Consider the following 22034-nt stretch of genomic DNA (forward strand, 5'->3'; position numbering starts at 1 on the left):
CGCCGATGCCGTCCAGCGTGCCCTCCGCCGTCCCGACGTCGTCGCCCAGCGGCCTGCCGTCCGCGCTGCCGTCCGTGCCGCCGACGGGCTCGCCGTCGTCCAATCCGAGCGCCGGCCCATCGACGGCGCCCACGGCGTGTCCGACGAGCTCCCCAAGCAGCGTCCCAACTTCCGGGCCCACCGCGCCGCCCTCGAATACGCCCAGCACGTCGCCGTCGCCCGTGCCGACGGTGCCTCCGACGTCCGAGCCTTCGTCGCTCCCGACGTTTCCTCCGACGTGCGCCCACATGGCCTACAACGTGCAGAGCTCGGTCATTTCTTCGTCCGCGAGCGGCGTGACGTCTTTATTTCCGGTGGACATCGACGGGGATGCGGACTCGGACATCGTCGCGAGCCTGTTCAAGACGGACGCGATCGCGTGGTACGAAAACGTCGGCTCGTCGACCTTTACGTCGCGCTCCGTCGCGTCGTCGGTGGACGGTGCCAAGGATGTGTTCGTGTACGACGTCGACCGCGACGGCGACTTGGACGTGCTCTCTGCGTCCGGCCTCGACGACACGATCGCGTGGTACGAGAACGACGGATCCGAGGGTTTCACGCCGCGCGTGATCACGGCGTCCGCGGATAGCGCCACGTCCGTGTCCGCGGTCGACGTCGACGGCGACGCGGACGTGGACGTCCTTGCGACGGCTGCGGTCGACAACTCGCTCACGTGGTACCAGAACGACGGCTCCCAGTCCTTTACCGCGAGCAGCCTGTCGACGTCGCTGACGGGCGCGTACGCCGTGTTCTTGGCGGACGTCGACGGCGACGGCGACAGCGACGTGCTCGTCACGGCGGTCGGTATCGATTCGGTGCGCTGGTTCGAAAACGGCGGCGAGAACATGTTCGGGGTCTACGAGTGGACCGAGCGCGAGATCAGCGCCTCCGCGGACTACGCCGTGTGCGTGTACGCGCTCGATCTCGACGGAGACGGCGACGTGGACGCGCTGTCGGCGTCGTACAACGACGACACGGTCGCGTGGTACGAGAACGACGGGTCGCAGTCGTTCGCGGAGCGGATCGTGTCGACGTTGGCCGACGGCGTGTGGTCGGTGACGGCGCTGGACGTGGACGGCGACGGCGACGCGGACGTGTTCTCGGCGTCGGAGAACGACGACTCGGTGGTGTGGTACGAGAACGACGGCTCCGCGTCGTTCGCGCGACGGGTGCTGTCTTCGACGACCGAGCGCGCGGTCGACGTGGACACGATGGACGTGGACGGCGACGTTGACATGGACGTGATCACCGCGTCGTTCGGAGACAACGCGATCGCGTGGCACGCGAGCGAATGCGGCGGGACGCATCTGCCTTCTGGGGTTCCCACGGGTGTGCCGACGGCTGTACCGAGCTCGAGTCCAAGCAACGCGCCTTCGAGCGTCCCGACGAGCCCTCCGACATCCGTCCCGACCGCGCTGCCCACGGCCAGCCCGTCCTTCCCTCCGACGAGCGCTCCCAGCCCGCTGCCGTCGACGACGCCGTCCACGGTGCCCACGCCCGTGCCCAGCGAGGAGCTCGTCTGCGCGCACATGGTCTTCGCGACGACGGGCGCGAGTTCGATCGCGACGAACGTCCAGGGCGTCACGAGCGTCGCGGCCGTCGACGTGGACCTCGACGGCGACCTCGACGTCGTCACGGGCGCCTACATCGACGACGCCGTCGCCTGGCACGAGAACGACGGCGCCCAGGGCTTCAGCCGGCGCGCCGTCTTCGGCTCCGCGGACGGCGTCTACTCCGTCTTCGCGGTCGACGTCGACGGCGACGGGGACGTCGACGCGCTGTCGGCCGACGCGCTGGCGAGTACCCGCGTCTTTTTTCCGAGATGTGAGAGATGATCGGAGCCTTCTCTCTCTAGCTCATTAGGCGACACACCTCGCCTACCCTCTTAGGCGAACACGGTGGCCTGGTACGAGAACGACGGGAGCCAGTCCTTCTCGCGGCGTCTGTTGACGACGACGGCGACGGTCGCGGCGTCGGTCGCGGCCGTCGACGTCGAGGGCGACGGCGACGTCGACGTCTTCTCCGCGGCGCTCGTCGACGACGCCGTCGTCTGGCACGAGAACGACGGGTCCCAGTCCTTCACGGACGTCGTCCTCTCGACGCAGTGCGACGGCGCGCGCGAGCGTCCGGCGAAAGGTTCTCCGTCTCACCCCCCTCGTAGGCGCGTTCGACCTCTACCTCGCGGATGTCGACGACGACGGCGACGCGGACGTGCTCGCGGCGTCCATGCTCGACGACACGGTGCGCTGGTTCGAGAACCACGGCGAGGACATCTTCGGCGTCTTCGAGTGGAGCGCGCACGTCGTCGCGACGACGGCGGACTCGGTCTTCTCCGTCTTCGCCATCGACGTCGACGGCGACGTCGACACGGACCTGCTGTCCGCGTCCTTCGACGACGACGCGGTCGCGTGGTACGACAACGACGGCGGCCAGTCCTACGTCGCGCGCCTCGTCTCGACGCGGGCCGACGGCGCCTGGGCCGTGACGGCCCTCGACGTCGACGGCGACAACGACGTCGACGTGTTTTCCGCGTCGGAGAACGACGACTCGGTGGTGTGGTACGAGAACGACGGCTCCGCGTCGTTCACCGCGCGCGTGCTGACGTCGACGGCGTCGCGGCCCGTCGCCGTGAGGGGAGCGGACGTCGACGGCGACGGCGACAACGACCTCATGTACGCGGACTACGAGGCGGACTTCGTGGGGTGGATCGAGTGAGGAATTTCGTCTTTTTTTTTGTCATTTTTTTGTCATTTTTTTTTTTCGTAGGTCGCGGTGCTCGTCGACGGTGCTGCCGTCGCCGATTCCGAGCGGGGTGCCGACATCGGTCCCTTCATCGGTTCCGTCGTCGAGTCCATCGTCTCCGCCTTCTAGCGTGCCCAGCTCGGTGCCTAGTGCCAGTCCATCTTCCCTGCCGAGCGGCGTGCCGACCGCCGCGCCTACTTCGGTGCCGTCGTCGTGTCCCTCTTCGAGTCCCAGCAATGTGCCCACGGCGGTTCCGAGCTCAGTCCCGACTGGTTGTCCATCCGCGATGCCCTCGAACGGGCCCTCAAGCGCACCTACGAGCGTTCCTAGCAGCCTGCCATCGTCGCTACCGAGCGCCGGTCCTAGTAGCTCGCCGTCGGCAACCCCATCGATGAATCCCTCCTCGCATCCCTCGGCCGTGCCCACCGCCGCGCCGACGTCCGCGCCTACGAGCACTCCGAGCGGATCGCCTTCGGCACCACCTTCAAATGTACCCTCGCCGGTTCCTAGTGCGGTTCCTAGCCCTCTCCCCTCTTCGGCGCCCTCATCAGTGCCCACCGGGCTTCCCAGCGTGTCGCCATCAACCGTGCCGACCGCGGTGCCCACGGCTCCTCCGTCGAGCTCTCCGTCGAGTTGTCCCACCGCGACGCCCTCGACGTTGCCATCTGAGGTGCCCACTGCAGTGCCCAGCAGCGTGCCTACCGCCGCTCCTTCGGCGTCGCCCAGTCTCGTTCCTTCGAACGCTCCCACGGCCTGTCCTTCGGTCTCGCCCTCGTTTTCTCCCAGCGCAAGTCCTAGCGGCGCGCCTTCGGCCCATCCGAGTTCGAAGCCCTCGTCGGTGCCCTCGGCAGTGCCTTCGGCCGTCCCCAGCTCTGCGCCCACAGCTTGTCCTTCGGGAACTCCTTCGGCGACGCCATCGAACGCGCCGACCTCAATTCCCAGCTCCGTACCGACCGTCACGCCCTCGAACGCGCCGACTTCGACGCCGACGTCGGTGCCGAGCGCGACTCCGAGCGGGTCGCCCTCGTCGCCGCCGTCGAGCGCTCCCACATCGACGCCTACGGCGCCACCAACGTCGAGCCCGTCGTCGCCACCGTCAAGCGCTCCAACGGCGGCTCCTACGCCTGTTCCGAGCTCGCCCCCGACCTCGACGCCGTCCGCGTCTCCGACGGCGTCGCCGACGGCCGCGCCGACATCATCGCCGACGTCGAATCCCACGGCCGCGCCCACGGCGTCGCCGACGTCCTCACCCACGGCGTGTCCCACGGCCGCGCCAACGGCTGTCCCCTCGACAGCTCCAACGCCCTCGCCCACGGCCTGCCCCACCGCGACGCCGAGCGCGTCGCCGACGGCCGTCCCGACGGGGTTGCCCACGAGCGCGCCTTCACCGAGTCCGTCGTCGTCTCCGTCGCATGTTCCGACCGCCGTGCCCAGTTCCGTACCGACAGCGCTTCCGTCGAGTTGTCCTAGCGCTGGTCCCAGCTCGTCGCCATCTGCGGCTCCCTCGACGCTTCCGAGTGGAATTCCGTCTGCGATACCGACGCCCCCGCCCAGCGCCGTACCGACGTCGACACCGTCAAACGCCCCGACGGGATCGCCCACGAGCTCTCCGACCGCGATTCCGTCGCCATTGCCGACGAATTGTCCCACGTCGAACCCTTCGGCGACTCCGTCGTCGAATCCGAGCCCCGTGCCGACGGCCCAGCCGACCGCGTCACCGACCGCGTCTCCGACGGGCGCGCCGACGTCGACGCCAACGTCGGCGCCCACGGCCACGCCCACAGCGCCTCCCACAGCGTGTCCGACTGCCACTCCCACGTCGAATCCCACGGCCGCTCCTACGCCTACGCCCACGTCGTCGCCCACGGCTACGCCTACGAACGAGCCCACTTCGTGTCCGACGGCGAATCCGTCACCGGCGCCGACGGCCGTGCCGACGTCCGCGCCGACCAGCACGCCGTCGTCGCTGCCGAGCGCGGGACCGAGCAGCGCTCCGTCATCGCATCCGAGCTCGAATCCTTCCGCGGGGCCCACGGGATCGCCCTCCAGCGTTCCGAGCAGTGCGCCGACGGCCGCGCCGACGGGCTCGCCCACGAGCGCGCCGACGTCTTCGCCTACGTCTTCGCCGACGACGGTGCCCACGGGCTCGCCCACGAGCGCGCCGACGGCGACGCCGTCCTCGAATCCGAGCCCTGCGCCCACGGCATCGCCCACGGCGATGCCCACGACGTGTCCGACGGCCGCGCCGACCTCGTCTCCCACCTCGTCGCCCACGGCGACGCCGTCCGGGTTGCCCACGGCTTGTCCGACATCTGTGCCGTCGAGCGCTCCGAGCTCCGCGCCATCTTCAACGCCGACGGCTTCTCCCACGACGCCACCAAGTCCTGTACCGACTTCTCAGCCCTCCGTGGTCCCGACATCGGTTCCCACGGCCATTCCTCGAGCGGTCCCGACGCCGGTCCCGACGTCGATACCCACTGGAGTGCCCACTTCTGTCCCGACGCAACGGCCTTTCGCCGCGCCGACCGAGCTGCCGACATCCACTCCGACGGCAGTTCCCTCGCCAGCGCCCTCGCCGGTGCCGACGACGCCACCGTCTCCTACTCCTACGACGCCGCCGAGCTCACAGCCTTCGCCTGTACCCAGCACTCCTCCGAGCCCGACGCCGACGACTCCGCCGTCGCCCGCGCCCACGTCCGTGCCCACGGGCATCCCGACGCCGGCGCCGAGCGCGACGCCGACGTCCTCGCCCACGGGGAGGCCATCGCCCGCGCCGTCGCCCGTGCCCAGCGCGACGCCTACCAACGCGCCTACGGGCACGCCCACGGCGACTCCCACGTCTACACCCACGAGCAGGCCTACCAGCGCGCCTACGGGCACTCCGACCGCGGCGCCGACGAATCTTCCGACGAGCAGGCCCACGAGTACGCCTACAGGCACGCCCACGGGCACGCCAACTGGACGGCCCTCAAGCGCTCCGTCACCTCTGCCGACGCCGACGCCCACGAGCTTGCCAAGCCCGATCCCGAGCCCGCTCCCGAGCCCGCTCCCGAGTCCTCTTCCGAGTCCTCTTCCATCGAGTCTTCCCTCGCCGGCTCCTTCAGCGCTTCCCAGCGCCCTGCCATCGAGCGTCCCGACGACCATGCCCACGCCGAGCCCCACAGTGCTTCCGAGCAGCATGCCTTCACCGGTCCCGACGACGCCGCCGTCATCAGTCCCGACAACCCCGCCGACGAGCGTCCCCACGGCCTGCCCCTCACTCGCACCAACTTGGTCCCAGCCCCCGTCTGCGGAGACGCCGTCGCCGTCGATCTCGCCCTACCCGAGCCCAGCCCCCACGCGGAACGAGATCACGGTGCGCCTCGCGCTCGAGGTCGAGGCGAACGCGACATCCGGGGCTGCGTACCGGCCCGCGTCGAATACGCACTTGTTTTCCCGAGAAATCGCCGTCGACGAGTCGGGCCGCGTGCGCGTCTACGCGCTCGAGCGCGACGGCGCGCTCCACGGCTCAAAACAAACTAATCCACAGGTACTGCGCCGACTTCGACGCGCTCGGCGCGGCCGCGTACTTCGAGCCGGAGTACGCTTCGGCGATCGGCACGCCGCAGTCGTCGGTCCAGGTCACCTGCGACCCGAACGCGACGACGGACCGGCGCCGGCTCGACGACCACGCGCTGGTCCACTTCGTCATCGACGCGGCGCTCTTCGCGGAGCACTTCGTGAACCGGAGCGCGGGCGAGTCGACGCGCGACGCGGGCGCCAAGGTCGCCGCGCGCGTCGCGGACGCCGTGCGCAACGGCACGCTGCGCCAGGCTGTGTGGAAATCAAATCTTCAGCCCACTTCAATGTGCGCGTATTCGAAAGCTTTGACACGAAAACTTTCGCTGTGCTTCGAGAACTCGATGAGAGCAATCGATCGGTCCAAAAGTCAGCCGAATAGACTTCGATTTGACCGAGCTCGAGAATTTCAAAGTTTGGTCGGGACGTCCCAAACCAGCGGCTGATTTCCACGCAGGCGCCAGGCCGTCAAGATCCGCATCTACGAGGCCGCGGGCCTCGCGCCGACGGCGGCGCCGACGGCCGAGCCCTGCGAGGACGGCCTCGACGCGGCGACGTGCGCGGGCTTCGTCGCCGTGAGCCCCGGCACCTGCGAGACGTCGCTCGTCGGCGTCTGCGACTGGACCTGCGGCCGCTGCGAGCCGCCGACGGCGCCGCCGACGTCGTGCTACGACGCGGTGGGGCCCGAGCTCTGCGCGACGTACGCGGCGGAGCACCCGGACGCGTGCGGCGCCAGCCTCGCGGGCGTCTGCGACCGCACCTGCGGGGTGTGCGACGACGGCGCGGCGGCGCGGCGCGCCCTGGTTTCGGAAGATCGACGACGCCTCGCGACGACGACGACGACCAACGCGAGCGACCTGCTGCTCGACTACGTGGACCGCGGCGTCGACAAGAAGATCGCCTTCGTGCTCATCACGGAGACGCTCGAACCCTCGGCCACGCCCTCGCTGCCGCCCACGCCGCTCAACAGCACCCCGCCGACCGCCGCCCCCGTCGTGCCCGGCGACGACGACGCGCAGACCCTGCTCGAGTGGGCGCTCACGCCTCTGGGCGTCGCGGCGCTCGTCTTCGCGGCGCTCGCGGCGGGCTGCGTGGAACTCAAATCCTCAACCCGACTTCAATGTGCGCGTATCGAACGGTTTGGACCAGGCTCTTCCGAGAGCAATGGATTCGTCCAAAAATCAGCCGAATCGACGTCGATTTGACCGAGCTCGAGAGTTCTGAAGTTTGGTGGGGACCCCCCAAAACCAGCGCTTGATTTCCACACAGGCCGCGGGCCTCGCCGTCGGCGGCGGCGCGTCGCTGGGCTTCGGCCTCTGGAACGCGGCGAAGGAGCGCGCGTCCCTGGGGCGCCTCGACCCCGTCGTCAACGTCGTCCACGCGACGCCGCGACGGCGGGACCGCGAGGCCGCGGTGCCCGCGCCGCTGCCCGCGTGGAAGCGGCGCCTCTTTCCCAACTTGTCGCCGCGCGTGTCGCCCCGGACGTCGCCGCCGGGCGGCCAGACCGTCGAGGTGCAGCCGCGGACGCCGCCGCCCCGCGGGTCGCCGCGGACGCCGCCGCGGCGCCAGTCGTCCGCGGAGATCTCCGACGCGGAGGCGGGCACGCCGCCGCCGCGGCCCTCGAAGGTCTTCCCGGAGGCGGCGGCCCACCGGCCCCCCGGGTCCGCGCGCGTCGTGCCCGAGTTGCCCGAGGACCGGCGCCGCGGCGGCCCGGGCGCGCGGCTGCCCCGGCGGCCGCACAAGGGGCCGTCCGCGCTCATGCACGACGACGACCTCCGGAAGCACCCGCTCCCGAAGGTCCTCGTCGCGAAGCGCCACCCGAAGAGCGACGACGACGAGCGGCCGCCGGAGTACGCGGGGCCGCCGCGCCGCGCGCGGCGCCGCGAGCCGCCGCCGCGCCCGGAGACCGAGAGCGACGACGACGACCGGCGGCCCGAGTACCGCCGGCACCGGCGCCGGCGCGACTCGGACGACGACTATGACAGCGACCGCCGGCCGCGGCGCGGCAGCCGCCGGCCGCGGCGCGACGGCACCAGCGACAGCGACGACGACGACGACCGGCCCGCGTACCGCCGCGAACGGCGCCGGAGGAGCCGCCGCGACAGCGACAGCGACGCCAACGGGCTCTGAGAGAGAGCCCGCCACCACCACCATCTTCCTGTGTAATGTGTTTTGTATCATCCGGCTCGTTTTTGCCACTCGCCCTTGGAGGGCGTCGTTTTGCCACACGGCACACCGAGGCCAAGTTGGCAGGCATCGCAGACCGCAACGAGCCGTGCGAGCAGCGATCTGCAAAAAGCGACAAAAGGAAGAAGCTGGTAGAGCGCGGCCCTCGAAGAGAGAAGCGAACGCGGGACGGCCAAACATCGACTAAGAAACATGTCCGCATCCTCCATCAAGCAGCTCGTCGTCGACCTCCAAAAGGCTTCGGCGCCGACGACGATCAACGACATCCTGAAAGCGCTGACGGCGGCCAAGGTCACGGTGGCCATGCTCCACGAGTTCAAGTGCGGCGCCGTCGTGTCGAAGCTGCGCAAGCACGAGGACGCCGGCGTGTCGGCGTCGGCCAAGGCCCTCATCAAGAAGTGGAAGGAGCTCGCGGCGGCCGCCGGCGTGCCGTCGACGCCGCGCGCCTCCGGCTCGAGCCCGCGCGAGGGCCAGGCGTCGTCGACCGCCGAGACCGCGGCGGGCTTCGAGGTCGCGGACCTCGGCGATGCCGTGCGCCAGAGCTCGCGGAAGAAGCTCCTCGAGGTGCTCTCCGAGGGCGGCGCGCCCGCGGGCGCCGCGCGCGCGGCCGAGGCCGTCGAGCGCGAGATGCACGGGCGCTGGGCGAACCTCGCCGACGCCAACGTGAAGCGCGACTACGTCGCGAAGCTGCGCCAGCTCAGCTTCAACCTCAAGAAGAACCCGGACCTCCGCGCGCGCGTCGCCGGCGGCGGCGTCACGCCCGCGGAGCTCTGCTCCATGTCCGTCGACGAGCTCGCGACGCAGGAGGTCCAGGCCGAGCGCAAGAAGATGGCCGAGTTCCAGCACGACGCCCGCTCCCTCGACTGGGACAAGAAGAACCGCGACCGCGTCGACGCGTCCATCGGCATCGACAACAAGAAGACCATGTACCCCTGCGGCAAGTGCAAGTCGACGAAGGTCTCCAACTACGAGAAGCAGACGCGCTCCGGCGACGAGCCCATGACCCAGTTCTTCGAGTGCGCCGACTGCGGCAACCGGTGGCGCTTCTAAGCCCCGCGGGCGAGCCTAACACGGAGCGCGGTTCGTTTCGTCCGTCGGCGGCGGCGGGCCTGACTACGGCCGAGGGGCTTCGAAGCGCCTATAGGAGCACCGGTGGGATTCGACGGCGCTTCAACTTAACAGGTTAACATATCCCGCCGGCGGGACATGTTAAACGCCTCTTCAACTTGGACTTCACCGTGAAACCTTGTACTTCAACAGGGACCTCAACACATCCGCTTGCCCTTCAAAAGGGACCTCAACACCGCCGCTCACGCCTCGCCGGGGACCTCTGACGCGCCGCCCACGCCTTAGAGGGCGCGACCCGCCCCATGCCACGTGCAAGCCCTCCTCAATAGCTCAATCACTTATGCGCACCGGAATTGCGACAAGCGTGCAAAAAAATGCGCTTTCACGCCGTCGACATCGGGCGCATGCTCGTCCTACGACGGGCTGCGGCCGAGCATCACTGCCCACCCCCCCCCCCCCCCGACGTACCCCCCGATTCCCCCCGTAAGCTCCGTCTCGCCCGCCGCTACCAGGCGTAGGTCCCCGAGAGGAGCGCGGCGAAGGGGATCGTCGTCGCCGAGGCGCCGAAGATGACGAGGGAGTCGAGGACCCAGAGGTTGATGACCCAGAAGAAGAAGAAGAGGAGGCCCACGTCCGCGGCGAAGTACGCGGCGAACGTCGCGGCCGTCGACGCCCACGTCGCGTCCGGCGCGGCGGCGTGGGGCGTCGCGACGACGTTGACGTAGGCGACGAGGATGAGCGCGATGCAGAGGGTCGCCCAGTTGAAGACGGCCGTCACGCGGTTCGCGACGGCGTGCTCGTCGCTCCAGCCGTCGTCGGCGATGGTGATCTCGCCGCGGCTCGTCTTCGTCTGCATCTCGCGCGCGACCGCAAAGGCCGCGGCCGCGTAGCCGACCTCGAGGACGCGGTAGACGAGGCGGTGCGCGCCGAGGGTCGAGGGCGCCATGCGCTCCGCGGCCTCCGCGAGGCCCGCCGCGACGTCGCGGAGCGCGGCGGCGCCTCGAGCGTGGTCGACGCGCTCGGCCCGCGTCGAGTAGATCTGGTCCCCGGGGAGGTCGTGGCAGATCGCGCGGTCCATCGCGATGATGAAGAGCAGGGAGAGCGAGTTCATGAAGATGTTGATGGGTCCGTCGGCGAGGCCGATGAGCTGCGACGCCGTCTGGAAGAAGTCGACGGCGAGCGAGAGCCGCGAGAGGACGAGGACGTAGGCCATCGCCCAGCGCGGCGCGAAGGCCCAGCTGGTGGTGGTGGTGGCGGCGGCGGCGGCGCCTCGGCGCGACGGGACGTATCGAAGGACGCAGGTCCCGAGCGCGACCTCCCTGACCTCCTCCATGACACTTGGAGGTCCACGAGACGCAGTCGCGGTGCGCCGATTCGTCATCATCTGAGTCGATTCTTTGGCGGCCCATCGACCGTGGCAGTAGTGCTGTTCAATAATTTATTTCCACGGCATTAATTAATAGTACTTTTCCTGACTCAAAGGTTGAGTCAACTCCGGCGACTTCAATCTGAGATAAATTGACTTCAATTTGAACCCAAGGAAAGCGGCGGCGCTTGCAGGCCGCGCAGCACTGCACTGCCGCACCCACAACCATCGTTGCTCACGCGCGCCGCGAAGCAGCAATGGCCGGCACGCTCGCGGAGTTCGTGCGCAACATGAAGAAGCCAACGTTCGTGCTCATGTGCGGGTCGAGCCGCAAGGGGTCCCACAACGCGAAGCTATTGGAGTCCGTGCGGTCGCGCCTGGCCGCCGAGGACGCCGCCTGCGAAGTCGTGGACCTGGACGCGCTGCAGCTCCCGATCTACAGCCAGGACCTGGAAACGGCGTCGATGCCGCGCGCCGCCGTGGAGCTCAAGGAGAAGCTCGTCGCGGCGACGGGATTCGTCATCGCGTGCCCCGAGTACAACGGCATGCCGACGCCCCTGCTCCTGAACGCGATCACCTGGGCGACGCGCGGCGAAGGCGGCATGTACGCGGGGTTCCAGAACAAGTGCGCGAGCGTCGTCGCGACGTCGCCGGGCCCCATGGGCGGCTTGCGCATGGTCCGGACGATGCACACGATGCTGCAGGACATGGGCGCGGTCGTCATCACGCCGGCCGTCGCGCTCGGCGGCGCGGGCAAGATCTTCGACGACAGCGGCGCGCTCGTCGACGCGCGGTCCGCGGGCAAGGTCGACGCGCTCTGCGGCCAGCTCATGCACTTCGCGCGCTTCCAGGCGAACCGCGACAAGGACGACTGCATCGTCCGACTGATCAACGAGCAGAAGGTCATGGGCGAGTACGGGTCGACGGAGTAGGGAAGACGCTCGATGTCGGTAAAGTTGGGCCCACGTGACGCGCCAGGGCGCGTCGACCGCGCCAGGGCGGCGGCGCGTCGACCGCGCCGGGTTTGATGATAGCGTCCCACCGTAGGAAGCGGCGCGGCTCATGAACACGCACGCCAAAGCGCGCCGGCGACCGCGGGCGGCTCAAACGTCCCATGAACCCACACACTTACGCGGCGCGGATCGTGATCGTCTGCTTGCCCGCCCACGATTCGCCCGCGGCGAGCGACACGGGCCCGCGGTCGCGCGCGACCGCGGGCTCGACGCAGAGCATGTAGTGGTAGCCGTCGTCGTCGAAGTCCGGCCCGCGCGTCGGCCCGCGCTTGCCCTCGACCCAGGGGTTGAAGACGACCGTGTCGCGGTAGGTCGCCGTCTGCTCGAGGTCGTAGACTTCGCCCCCGGCGACCGTCAGCGTCAGCGGCCGCCCCCGCGTCTCGTGGTAGATGCGGTCGACGAAGCCCGCGGCCGGCGGCCGCGACCCGCAGGACGCGATGCTCGCCTGCTCGACGGCGATGGAATCCTCGTCCTCGACGCGGTCCTCGGCGGCGACCTTGTCGTAGTAGGCGACGCCCCGCAGCCCCGCGAGCCGCACGTCGCGCACGTCGTCGAAGCGCAGGTACGTGTGGAGGCACGTCGTGAACTCGAAGGGCGTCAGCGCCTTGACCCCGAGCTCGAGCCCGAGGAACGGCGAGCCGTCGTCGTTTCGGCCCACCGACACGGTATAGAGCAATTCGAACGCGGGGTCCCAGCCCATGGTCTCGTCGCTCGTCAGGGCGTCGTGGCCGCCGCCGGGCACGCCGTATTTGCGCAGCGCGAAGGTCGCCGTCGCGCAGTCGTCGCGGCCCTCGCCGCCGATGCGCGTCCACCGGAGCGTCCGCGCGAAGCCGTGCAGCGGCAGCGGGCCCTGGTCCGCGAACTGCGGGAAGGCGACGGGCACGCCGCCGCGGATCGGGCCGCTCTCGTCGAGGCGGCTCAGGGAGCTCATCCAGAGCCGCTCGCGGCCCGCCGTGCGCCAGCTCGTCACGGTGGCGCCGTAGTAGGCGACGTCGACGGCGTCGTCGCCGAACTCGACCGTGAAGACCTCGAGCTGCGGCTTCTTGCGCGAGCCGAGCAGCGCGTTGACGGGCTCGCGCGAGCCCAGGAGGTTGCTGATGTCGTCGATCATGGTTCTCCGACGCAGCCGCCGCAGACGAGGAGAGAGCGCCGAGCTGCCACAGACTTCCACAGCTCGCCGAGAACGCAGGCTGCTGTGCACTGCCTGGATACGGCCTTTCGAACCAGCCAATCAGAGGCTGCCCACGCTGAGCGACACACGATGAGAATGCCCATGCTGCCCCGCGACGACGACAAGCTCACGGTGCTCTGGCACGACGCGCTGAGCGTCGTCGCCAGCGTCCTGTGGCCGTGACGATTTTCGAGTGATTTAGGGGTGGGAAAACAATCGTCCGTGACGATTTTCGAGTGATTTAGGGGTGGGAAAACAATCGTCACCGTCATGCTGGTAGGTTGTCGCCGTCGTCAACCTGTCCGCGCTCGTCGTCCTCCTCGCCAAGGTCAGGGCCGACGACGCCTACGGCAAATGGATGAAATACCTCGCCGTCCCCTGGGTCTGGGAGTGCGCCTGGCGCTCCGTGTTCCCCGCGCTCTACCTGCAGCGCTACGCCTGGTACGACAGCCCGCTCAACAGCATCCTTGTGGACCGCTGCTTCGCCTGCGTCGGCGAGCTGTGCTGGACGCTGCAGATCGCGATCGCGCTGCGGCGCCAGGGCGACGACCGCTTCGTCGCGCTCGCGAGCGTCTTCGCCGTCGTGACCTACGTCGTCGCCGAGGGCGCGTCCTTCTACAACGTCGCCACGACGAACGAGTGGTGGGCCGCGGCGGAGGTCGGCCTCGACGCCGTCGCGGTCCTGCCGCTCGCGCCGGCCGCGCTCTCGCTCCTGTGGCGCGGCGCGGGCTCGCGGGGGTCGGCCGCGTTCCTCTGGGTCCTCGTCCTCGGCGTCGTGGCCCAGTGCTACTTCAACTTCTTCGTGGACGTGCCCATGTACCTGGCGCGCTACGAGGCTGACGAAGCCGCCGGCAAGGCGTACTTCGCGTTCGTCCCGGGCCTCGAGGACGCGTGGAAGACGCGCGTCGTCGCGCGGACCTACGCGGCGTGGCACGCGGACATGTTCTGGATGACGGCCTACTTCACGCTCGCCTGCTGGTCCGGGCTCCTGCTCATGCTCGCGCCCAAGCCCGAACGCGACCTCTTCCCGAAGAAGGACGTGCGCGTGCAGCCGCTCCTGCCGCCGGAGTCGGCCTAGAAAGGTTCGCTGACATCCTAAAATAGAGTGTTACGAGAAGAAGCGCGCGCCCGAGGACACGTTGTAGCCCGCGGGCCGGAAGTCGTAGCCCAACGCCGCGCAGTGCTCGTAGGCGAAGTTGTCGTACATGTAGGGCAGCGCGTCGTTCTCCGGCGCGCTGAACTCGTAGAAGTCGAGGTTCGTGTAGGGGTCCGGCTCGCCCGCGGCTCCCGTGAAGTTGCCGAAGGGCAGGTCGTCGTCGACGCCGTGGCCCGGGCACGTGCCCCTGACGCAGACGGGCATGGCGTCGTCGGCGTCGACGGCGGACCAGTCGCACACGAGGCCCGTGTCGCTCGGCGGCGTGATGAACGTCGTCCCTCCCGCCATGTTGTGCTCGTAGCGCCAGTCCTGCACGAAGGTCTTGGAGCCCGTCGTCGCCAGGAGCCGCCGGTAGTGGACGAGGCGCTCCGCCGTCGTGTGGATGGGCCAGAAGAGCGGGTCCGCGGGCGCCGCGGACGTGAACATGTCGCCGACGTTCTGCGGGTCGCAGAGCGCCCTGACGACGGTGCGCCAGACGTCGGCCTCCTGGCGCTCCGACATGTCCTTGACGCGCCATTTGCCGTCGGCGTAGTAGAACTGGGGCTTGAGCGCCTGGGCGAGCCAGTGCGTGAGGTCCGTCTCGTTCGTGAGGAACGCGTAGGCGTCAAAGTCCGCGGCGTCGACGTCGACGCCGCACTTGCATCGGCAGTCCGCCTCCGTGACGCCCTCCTTGGACGACGCGCAGGTCGACGGCGCGGGCGAGCGCACGTAGCCCTTGCGCCAGAGCCACTTGGAGAAGAGGAGCACGTCGGACGGGAACGTGATCGTCTCCGCCCAGAAGGCGTCGACCCAGGACGTCGCGTTCGTGGACCACTGGCCGCCGACCATGATGTGCACGGGCCCGTGGGCGGCGCCGTTCATGATCTGGAGCACCTCCGCGAGCGTCGGCGACGTGAAGGCGCGGTGCCAGACGTCGCAGCCCGGGAAGTTCGCGAACGACGGCTTCCCGAACAACTCCTTGGACCGAGTGACAAAGGGGTCGCTGATCGAGTTCCAGGGGCTCCGCAGGAGGCCGTAGGCGTTCGTGCACCTTTCGTCCGTCGGGTCCGGCGAGGTCGGCACGGCCGTGTAGGCCCAGCGGCCCGACGTGACGTAGTGCTGCGAGCTCAGATTCGTCATCGCGCCGAACCACCGCCGCGTGAAGATCTCCGACTGGTCCCACCACATGGACCCCGGCGTCGCGTCGATGGTCGCGGCGTCGACCGTGTAGTCCCAGTAGGGCACGGCGACGCGGGCGTCGATGGCCTGGAGCGACTGCTCCAATTCCAACGTAAACGCGACGTGGTGGTTCAGGATGCCCGCGTCGTCGTGCCAGTGGTCGCAGGACCGGTCCGCGGCGCCGTAGAGGTGTTTTTTCACGAGGTACGTCGACGACCGGAATTTCGACCCGTAGCGGCGCTTGCCGTCGGCGTCGGACGCGTGGTAGACGACGTGCAACGCGCCTAAAAAGCCCTCGCGGTCCGCGTCGCCCAGGGCCCGGATCTCCCGCCGCACGTACTTGACCATGACCGTGAAGTCGTGGCTGTCGCCGCCGGCGCCGACGCGCACGCCGTGGCGGCCCGTGCGCGAGAAGGTGTGCAGCGCGCGCGTCGCGTCGGATCCCCCGTTCGGTCGCTCGCCCTCGACGGCCCAGGCCGTCGCGGCGGCGCCGTCGAGCTCGAGCACCGTCGCGCGGTGCGGCTCGGCGACGTGGGGCCAGGGGTAGAGCGAGTCCGCGCCGACGTAGTCGGACCGGTCCTCGCGCCGCACGGCCAGCGTCGGCGGCGCCGCGGCGCTGGGCGGCGCCGCGGCGAACCAGCGCGCGACGACGTCGTCGACGTCGAAGACGCTCGCGGCGACGAGGATGGCCAGGCCCAGGACCGGCGCCACCCAGGCCGCGGCCCGCCGGCCGGCGCTCCCGGGGAGCCGCTCGTAGGGGCTGCCCATCATCCAATTAAATCCAATCGCTTCAGATATAAGGTTGACGATGCACTTTAGGTCAGACGTCGCCCTCTTACGCGTAGTCGTCGTAGTCGCCGTAGCCGCCGCCGTCGTAGCCGAACGATGCACTTAAGGTCAGACGTCGCCCTCTTACGCGTAGTCGTCGTAGTCGTCGTAGCCGCCGCCGTCGTAGCCGCCCTCGTCGTAGTCGTACTCGCGGAGGTTCAGGCTCCGGAGGGCGATGCCGCCGCCGCCGTCGTCGCCGGCCCCGCCGATGCGGAAGCTTTCGTCGTCGTCGTCCTCCTCCTCCTCCTCGGACCGGCGCGGCGGCGGCGGCGCGGCGCCCGTCGTCGTCGTCGTCGAGCGTGGACGAGAACGCGATCGCCGCCACGGCGAACATGGCCGCGAAGGCGAGGAACGTCTTGTGGAAGCCGAAGCGCTTCACGGCGACGCCGCCGAGCGCCGCGCCGAGGCCGCTGCCGCCCGTGAACGCCGCCGAGAACAGGCCCTGCGCCAGCGTCTCCCAGGTCGCCGGCAGCAGCTCCCTGGCGCACGACACGCCCGACGTGTAGAACAGGGCGAAGGTGACGCCGTGGAGCGGCTCCACGAGCAGCACCAGGGCGGGCCGCCCCGCGAAGGCGTCCAACAGCGCGTAGGACGCGCAGCGCACCGCGTAGAGCGCCAGCACCGTCACGATCAGCGTCCGCGACCCGTAGGCCCGCAGCAGGTCGTCGGCGTAGTGCAGGCACGGCACCTCGACCACACACTCGACCATGAGCGCGACGCCGCAGAGGAACGGCGTGCCGCCCAACCGCCGCGTGACGTAGACGAACAAAAAGTTCATGACGAACCCGAAGCCCGCGCCCACCGTCGCGACGCACGCGAGGAAGACGACGACGGGCCGCCGCGCGAGCGCGCCGCGGAGCGCGTCGTCGCGCCGCCAGGGCGGGTCGTCGGCCTCGTCGTCGTCCTTGAGGACGTCGAAGGGGTTGAGCGAATCCGCCGGCGTGTCCAGGACCGTCGCGGGCGACCGCGTCGACAGCTCGCCGTCCGACGCCTCCTCGTCGTCGTCGTCGTCGCCGACGATGGAGAAGGGGTTGACGACCGTCTCGTCCTCCACGGCCGCGTAGCCCGGCTTCGCGTCGGGTTTCGACGCGGACTCGACCAGACGACGCGCGCACGCGGCCATCGCGATCGACAGACACACCGAAACGGCGACGTTGGGCCCGAAGCCGAAGCGGTCGAACGCGATGCCGCCCAGCGGCGCGATGCCGCCCCAGGCGATGGACCCGAAGAGCCGCGCCTTGCCGAAGTCGCCGCCGCCGTTTTCCTCCAAACTCCGCAGGACGCCCGCGTCGACGAAGGGCGTGATCGGCGCCTCGAAGACGGCCCGCAGGACGGCCACGCCCAGGACCGCCGCGCCCGTCGACGACGTCGCCGCGCATACGAGGAGCACGGTCAAGGCCTGCCAGCCGAGCCACGCGCCGCCGAACGCGAATCTCCGGCTCTTCCAGCGGTCCGCGCCGTAGGCCCAGAGCGGCGCGGCGACCACGGACGTCACTCGACAGGCGCCCATGAGCGCGCCGAGCGCCGCGTCCGACTCGTATCGGCTCAAGAACAGCGGCAGGAACGGCCAGACGAGGCACTGCGACGCGTAGTGGAAGAAGTAGACGCCGTTCTCGCGCGTCGCGAGCGCCGCGAGCCGCGGGTCCATGCTAGTCGCCGCGCGGGATGCGCTTGATGATGAGCTCCGCCGCCGACGGGCCGCCGTCGCCGTGGAGCTTGCGCTCGATCTTCGCGTGCTCCTCGGCGAGGGCGAAGGCCTTGACGGACCGCGACTTCGTCTTCAGGTCGCGGGCTTCCACCGTGCCCTTGGTGAACTGGGACAGCACGTAGGACCCGCCGGCGACGAAGGCGATGAGGGGCGCGCCGGCGAAGACGAACTGGCGGGCCGTGGGCGGGGGCATCAAGTGGTGCTGCTGGCCGCCTTGCTGGTGATGGGAGAGCTGCTCGCGGCGCTTGAAGCTTCAACTGAGGCTCAACTTGAGGGCAACAATCATGATAATCAGTGTGGTCCTCGGCCTCGCGGAGGGCCGGCGCGACTTCCAGGAACTAGAGGAAGTCGCTTAGCTTCCAGCGCCACCGGTCCTCCGCGCGGATGGAGTTGGACCCGTGGAGGCCGCCGGGGAGCGGCCAGTCGCCCTGCGCGCTGAGCGTGCAGTAGAAGAGCACGCGCCGCTTGTTCGACGTGTTGCCGAGCCCCGCGTGGAGGCACCGCGAGTCGAAGATGGCGACGTCGCCGGCCGCGAGCTTGCTCCGCTGCGCGGGCCGCGACGCGATGTACCTCTCCTGGTCGCTCCGCCGCACGTTCCACAGCGCGTGGTCGGTGTGGGTAGAAGGAAGAAAGAGCGTGTGGCCCATGTCGTCCTCGACGTCCTGGAGCGCCATGAAGAAGGTGTAGAGCGGCGCCATGGACGCGTCGGGGTACTGGGGGCAGGGCAGCACGATCGTGTCCGCGTGGATGCACTGCCGCGGGCTCCCGGGGTCCGCGACGAGGCAGGAGATCTCGTGGAGCGTCGCGTCCGTCCCCACGAGGGGCTCGAGCAACGGCCGGAGGTTCGCCGCCATCTCGGCGAGGGCGGCTCTCACGAGGGGCTCGTCGACGGGCAGGTACATGTCCTGCCGTTGCCCGAACAGGCCGTCCTGGCCCCGGCAGTTGACGCCGCCGAAGCGCGCGTCGAAGGGCACGTCGCCCGCGCTCACCTCGGCCTTGGCGCGCTCGCTCTCGCCGTCGATCCACGCGCGCAGCGAAACGCAGGTCTCCCGCGACAGCGCGCCGCGGAGGCCGACGGCGCCCTCGCGCTCGACCAGCTTGGCGAGCACGCCGCCCTTCTCCCGCATCGTCGCCGTCGGGCAGACCGTGAGCGCCTTCAAGCCCTTCTCCTTGCCCACGAGGGACGTGCCCTCCTTGATGGCGAGCGCCTCCGCATTCTTCGCGGCGATGCCGTCCTGGAGCTTGTCGAAGAGGCCGCCCGTGCGCCCGGACGTCGCGCCCTTGTTCACGACCGCCGAGAGGGCGTGCGTGCGGGCGACGACGAGGGCCGCGAGGGCCAGGAAGGCGCGGCGCATGGCTGCAAGCGGCGCGACGACGCGGTGGGTTGCCACTGAGCACAGCCGCCGCTGCTCGTGTGTGCTCGCTTGCTGCTCGTGCGGCAGCTTGACTTCACGCTCAACCTTGAGCAAGGAGTCGATGTGCGAGCCACCGAGACGCTGGGCAGCCCTCTGATCGCCACCGAGACGCTGGGCAGCCCTCTGATCGCCACCGAGACAGCCCTCTGCTCGCGCGCCGGACGCGTGACGCAGCCATGCCCGTGGACTACAGCAACTGGGACGCCTTCGAGGACAGCGACGCCAGCGACAGCGAGGACGAGCCCATGACCGAGGCGGAGATCCGCGCCGAGAGCGACCGCGTCGCCCGCGAGTCCGTCGAGGCCAACGAGATGCTCAAGCTGCGCTACCCGAACGGCACGGACGACGACGTCGAGTTCCCGCCGAAGCACCTCGACGAGGAGACGCGGAAGAAGCTCATGGAGATGCAGCCCGGCGGCGAGAAGGTGCTGCAGGCCGCGCGCGACTTCAAGAAGAAGCTCAAGGCGGACCGCGAGGCGGGCAACGACCCGCGCACGGCCGCCGAGCGCTTCGCCCGGCAGGAGCCGCCCCGGGCGCAGACGCAGCCCGCGACCTGGGCGGAGCGCGTCGCGTCGGCGACGGAGACCAAGGCGCACGCGAATTCCATGTTCACGGAGGGCACCGCGGGCGAGGCGCTGCCCGGCTACCTCGCGGCGATCTGGCTCCTCAAGGCGGGCGCGACGCCCTACCCGGCGGCGCTCCGCAAGGCGTCGGGCCTGCTCAAGCCGAACCCGCCGCGCGGCGCGGCCGCGGCGGCGCTCCTCGGCGACGGCGCCGACGACGAGCCCGTCGTCGAGGAGGTGCCCGCGGAGGCGCCATTGGTCGAGGAGGTGGAGCGAGACGGCGGTCCGGACGAAGACGGCGCGCCGACGCCGCCGGCTGTGTGGAATTCAACCACTGGTTTGGGTGGTCCTGACCAAACTTGAGAATTCTCTAGCTCGGTCAAATCGAAGTCGATTCGGCTGATTTTTGGACGAATCGATTGCTCTCGTCGAGTTCTCGAAGCACAGCAGAAAATCTTGCGTCTAAACTGTCGCGTACGCTCACATTGAAGTCGGGTTGAAGATTTGAATTCCACACAGGCCGCCGGCGAACCCCGACCTCGAGTGGGACTCGGACGAGGAGTCGAGCGTCGCGGGCGACGTCGAGCGGCCGCCCTTCGAGCCCGCGCCCGCCGTGGGGCCGCCCGACGCCGCGGCCCTGCGGCTGAGCCTCCACCTGAACGTCGCGCTGGCGGCGCTGAAGCTCGAGGACTACGCGCTCGCCGAGGCGGCCTGCGGGTACGTCCTGGACCGCGACGAGGGCCACGTCAAGGCGACGTACCGCCTGGCCATGGCCTGCGAGGGCCAGGGCCGCTTCAAGCGCGCGCTCAAGCTCCTGACGCGCGTCTGCAAGCGGGACCCAAAGAACGCGGACGCGCGCGACGCGCGGAAGAAGGTCAAGGCGCGCCTCGAGGACCTCCGCTGGCAGTACGGCGACTGGCTCGAGACGGAGAACAAGAAGCTCTACAAGGACCAGAAGGACTGGCAGCCGCCGCCGACCTACGAGGGCAAGGTCATCCCGCCCCAGGGCCTCTACAAGCGCACGTACTACCTGCACCCGCTCGCGAAGCGCGTCCTCGTGCTGACGGGCCTGGCGACGGTGTCCCTCGTCTGCTACGCCTGCTGGGGCACGCTCGGCCCCTTCGTCGCGTCCCTGCGCGCCGGCGCGCGGCCCTGGGCGGCCGCGCGGCTCCGCGAGCTCCGCGCGCTCGCGCCCGTCGCGGCGGCCGCCGCGAAGCGCGGCGTCCTGGCCCTCTTCGACGCGGGCACGTGGACGCGAAAGGCCCTCGCGTCCGGCGCGTCGTCCGCGGCGCGGTCCTTCGCCGGCGCCGCCGTCGAGGGCGCGCGCGCGGCCGCGCGCGGCGCCGCGGCGGCCGTCCGCGGCCTCGGCGCGTTCCTCTTCAGCCGCCCGGGCTATCGCAAGAAGGCGCGGCGCGCGGCGTCGTCGTAAAAAAAGAGGGCGTGCTACAAAAAGGGGGGGGGGGGGCGCGGACGGCGCGCGCCTAGGGCTCGGGCTCGATGATGATCTCCTCGTCCTGGCTCTCGTCGAGGGCGACGACTCTCCGCTTCGCCTTGGCCTCGACGGCGTCGCGCTCCATGTGCTCGAACTTGTCGTCGGCCCAGGTCTGCATCTTCGAGAGCTGGGACGACATGCGCATGAGCTGCGTCTCCAAGGAACGCACCGACGTGCGGTGCGCGGACTTCTCCTCCGCGAGGAGGCGCTCGAGGCGCCGCACCTCGGCCGCCGACGACCGCGCGCCGGCGTCGGCGGAGCCCCCCTTCCGGTCGCCGATGACGCTCCAGGCCGTCGTTTTGGTGGTCGCGGACGGCGGGACCCACCCGAAGTCGCTGTCGTCGTCGCTGCGCTCGGCCTCGACGACGCCCGACGCGTCCTCGCCGTGGGAGAAGGGCGACGGCGCCCGCGACGACGGCGCGCGGTGGTCGTCGCCCAAAGACCCGCCCTCGAGCTCCTCGAGGCGCGACCGGAGCTGCGCGTTCTCGTGCTCCATCGCGCGCCGCTGCCGCTGCATGTAGCACGCCTTCGCGTCGGACCACTCCACGAGCGCCGCGGCCTGGCCCAGGG

The 22034-nt window shown here is 69.9% G+C and overlaps 5 protein-coding genes across 5 annotated transcripts; 2 read left to right on the top strand and 3 right to left on the bottom strand.

Annotated features, from left to right (window-relative positions):
- Positions 1-2775: 2775 nt before the first annotated feature.
- On the bottom strand, positions 2776-3840 carry AURANDRAFT_29314 (hypothetical protein; the record flags this gene model as incomplete). Its single annotated transcript, XM_009040754.1, has 1 exon — positions 2776-3840. A coding segment is annotated over one exon (1065 nt), but the record flags the coding sequence as incomplete, so codon positions are not given.
- A 1338-nt stretch (positions 3841-5178) lies between these two features.
- AURANDRAFT_29319 (hypothetical protein) lies at positions 5179-5493 on the bottom strand (the record flags this gene model as incomplete). Its single annotated transcript, XM_009040753.1, has 1 exon — positions 5179-5493. One exon carries the CDS (start codon positions 5491-5493, stop codon positions 5179-5181), a length of 315 nt encoding a protein of 104 aa, XP_009039001.1.
- Positions 5494-8718: 3225 nt separating this feature from the next.
- AURANDRAFT_29341 (hypothetical protein) lies at positions 8719-9576 on the top strand (the record flags this gene model as incomplete). Its single annotated transcript, XM_009040626.1, has 2 exons — positions 8719-9414; positions 9445-9576. 2 exons carry the CDS (start codon positions 8719-8721, stop codon positions 9574-9576), a joined length of 828 nt encoding a protein of 275 aa, XP_009038874.1.
- A 1674-nt stretch (positions 9577-11250) lies between these two features.
- On the top strand, positions 11251-11892 carry AURANDRAFT_29288 (hypothetical protein; the record flags this gene model as incomplete). Its single annotated transcript, XM_009040627.1, has 1 exon — positions 11251-11892. The coding sequence occupies one exon, from the start codon at positions 11251-11253 to the stop codon at positions 11890-11892; it is 642 nt and encodes a 213-aa protein (XP_009038875.1).
- Positions 11893-12088: 196 nt separating this feature from the next.
- Positions 12089-13084, bottom strand: AURANDRAFT_29198 (hypothetical protein; the record flags this gene model as incomplete). Its single annotated transcript, XM_009040752.1, has 1 exon — positions 12089-13084. One exon carries the CDS (start codon positions 13082-13084, stop codon positions 12089-12091), a length of 996 nt encoding a protein of 331 aa, XP_009039000.1.
- Between the last annotated feature and the right edge of the window lie 8950 nt (positions 13085-22034).

The sequence above is a fragment of the Aureococcus anophagefferens genome (genome assembly GCF_000186865.1).
Source record: "Aureococcus anophagefferens unplaced genomic scaffold AURANscaffold_16, whole genome shotgun sequence".
NCBI classification, from domain to species: domain Eukaryota; class Pelagophyceae; order Pelagomonadales; family Pelagomonadaceae; genus Aureococcus; species Aureococcus anophagefferens.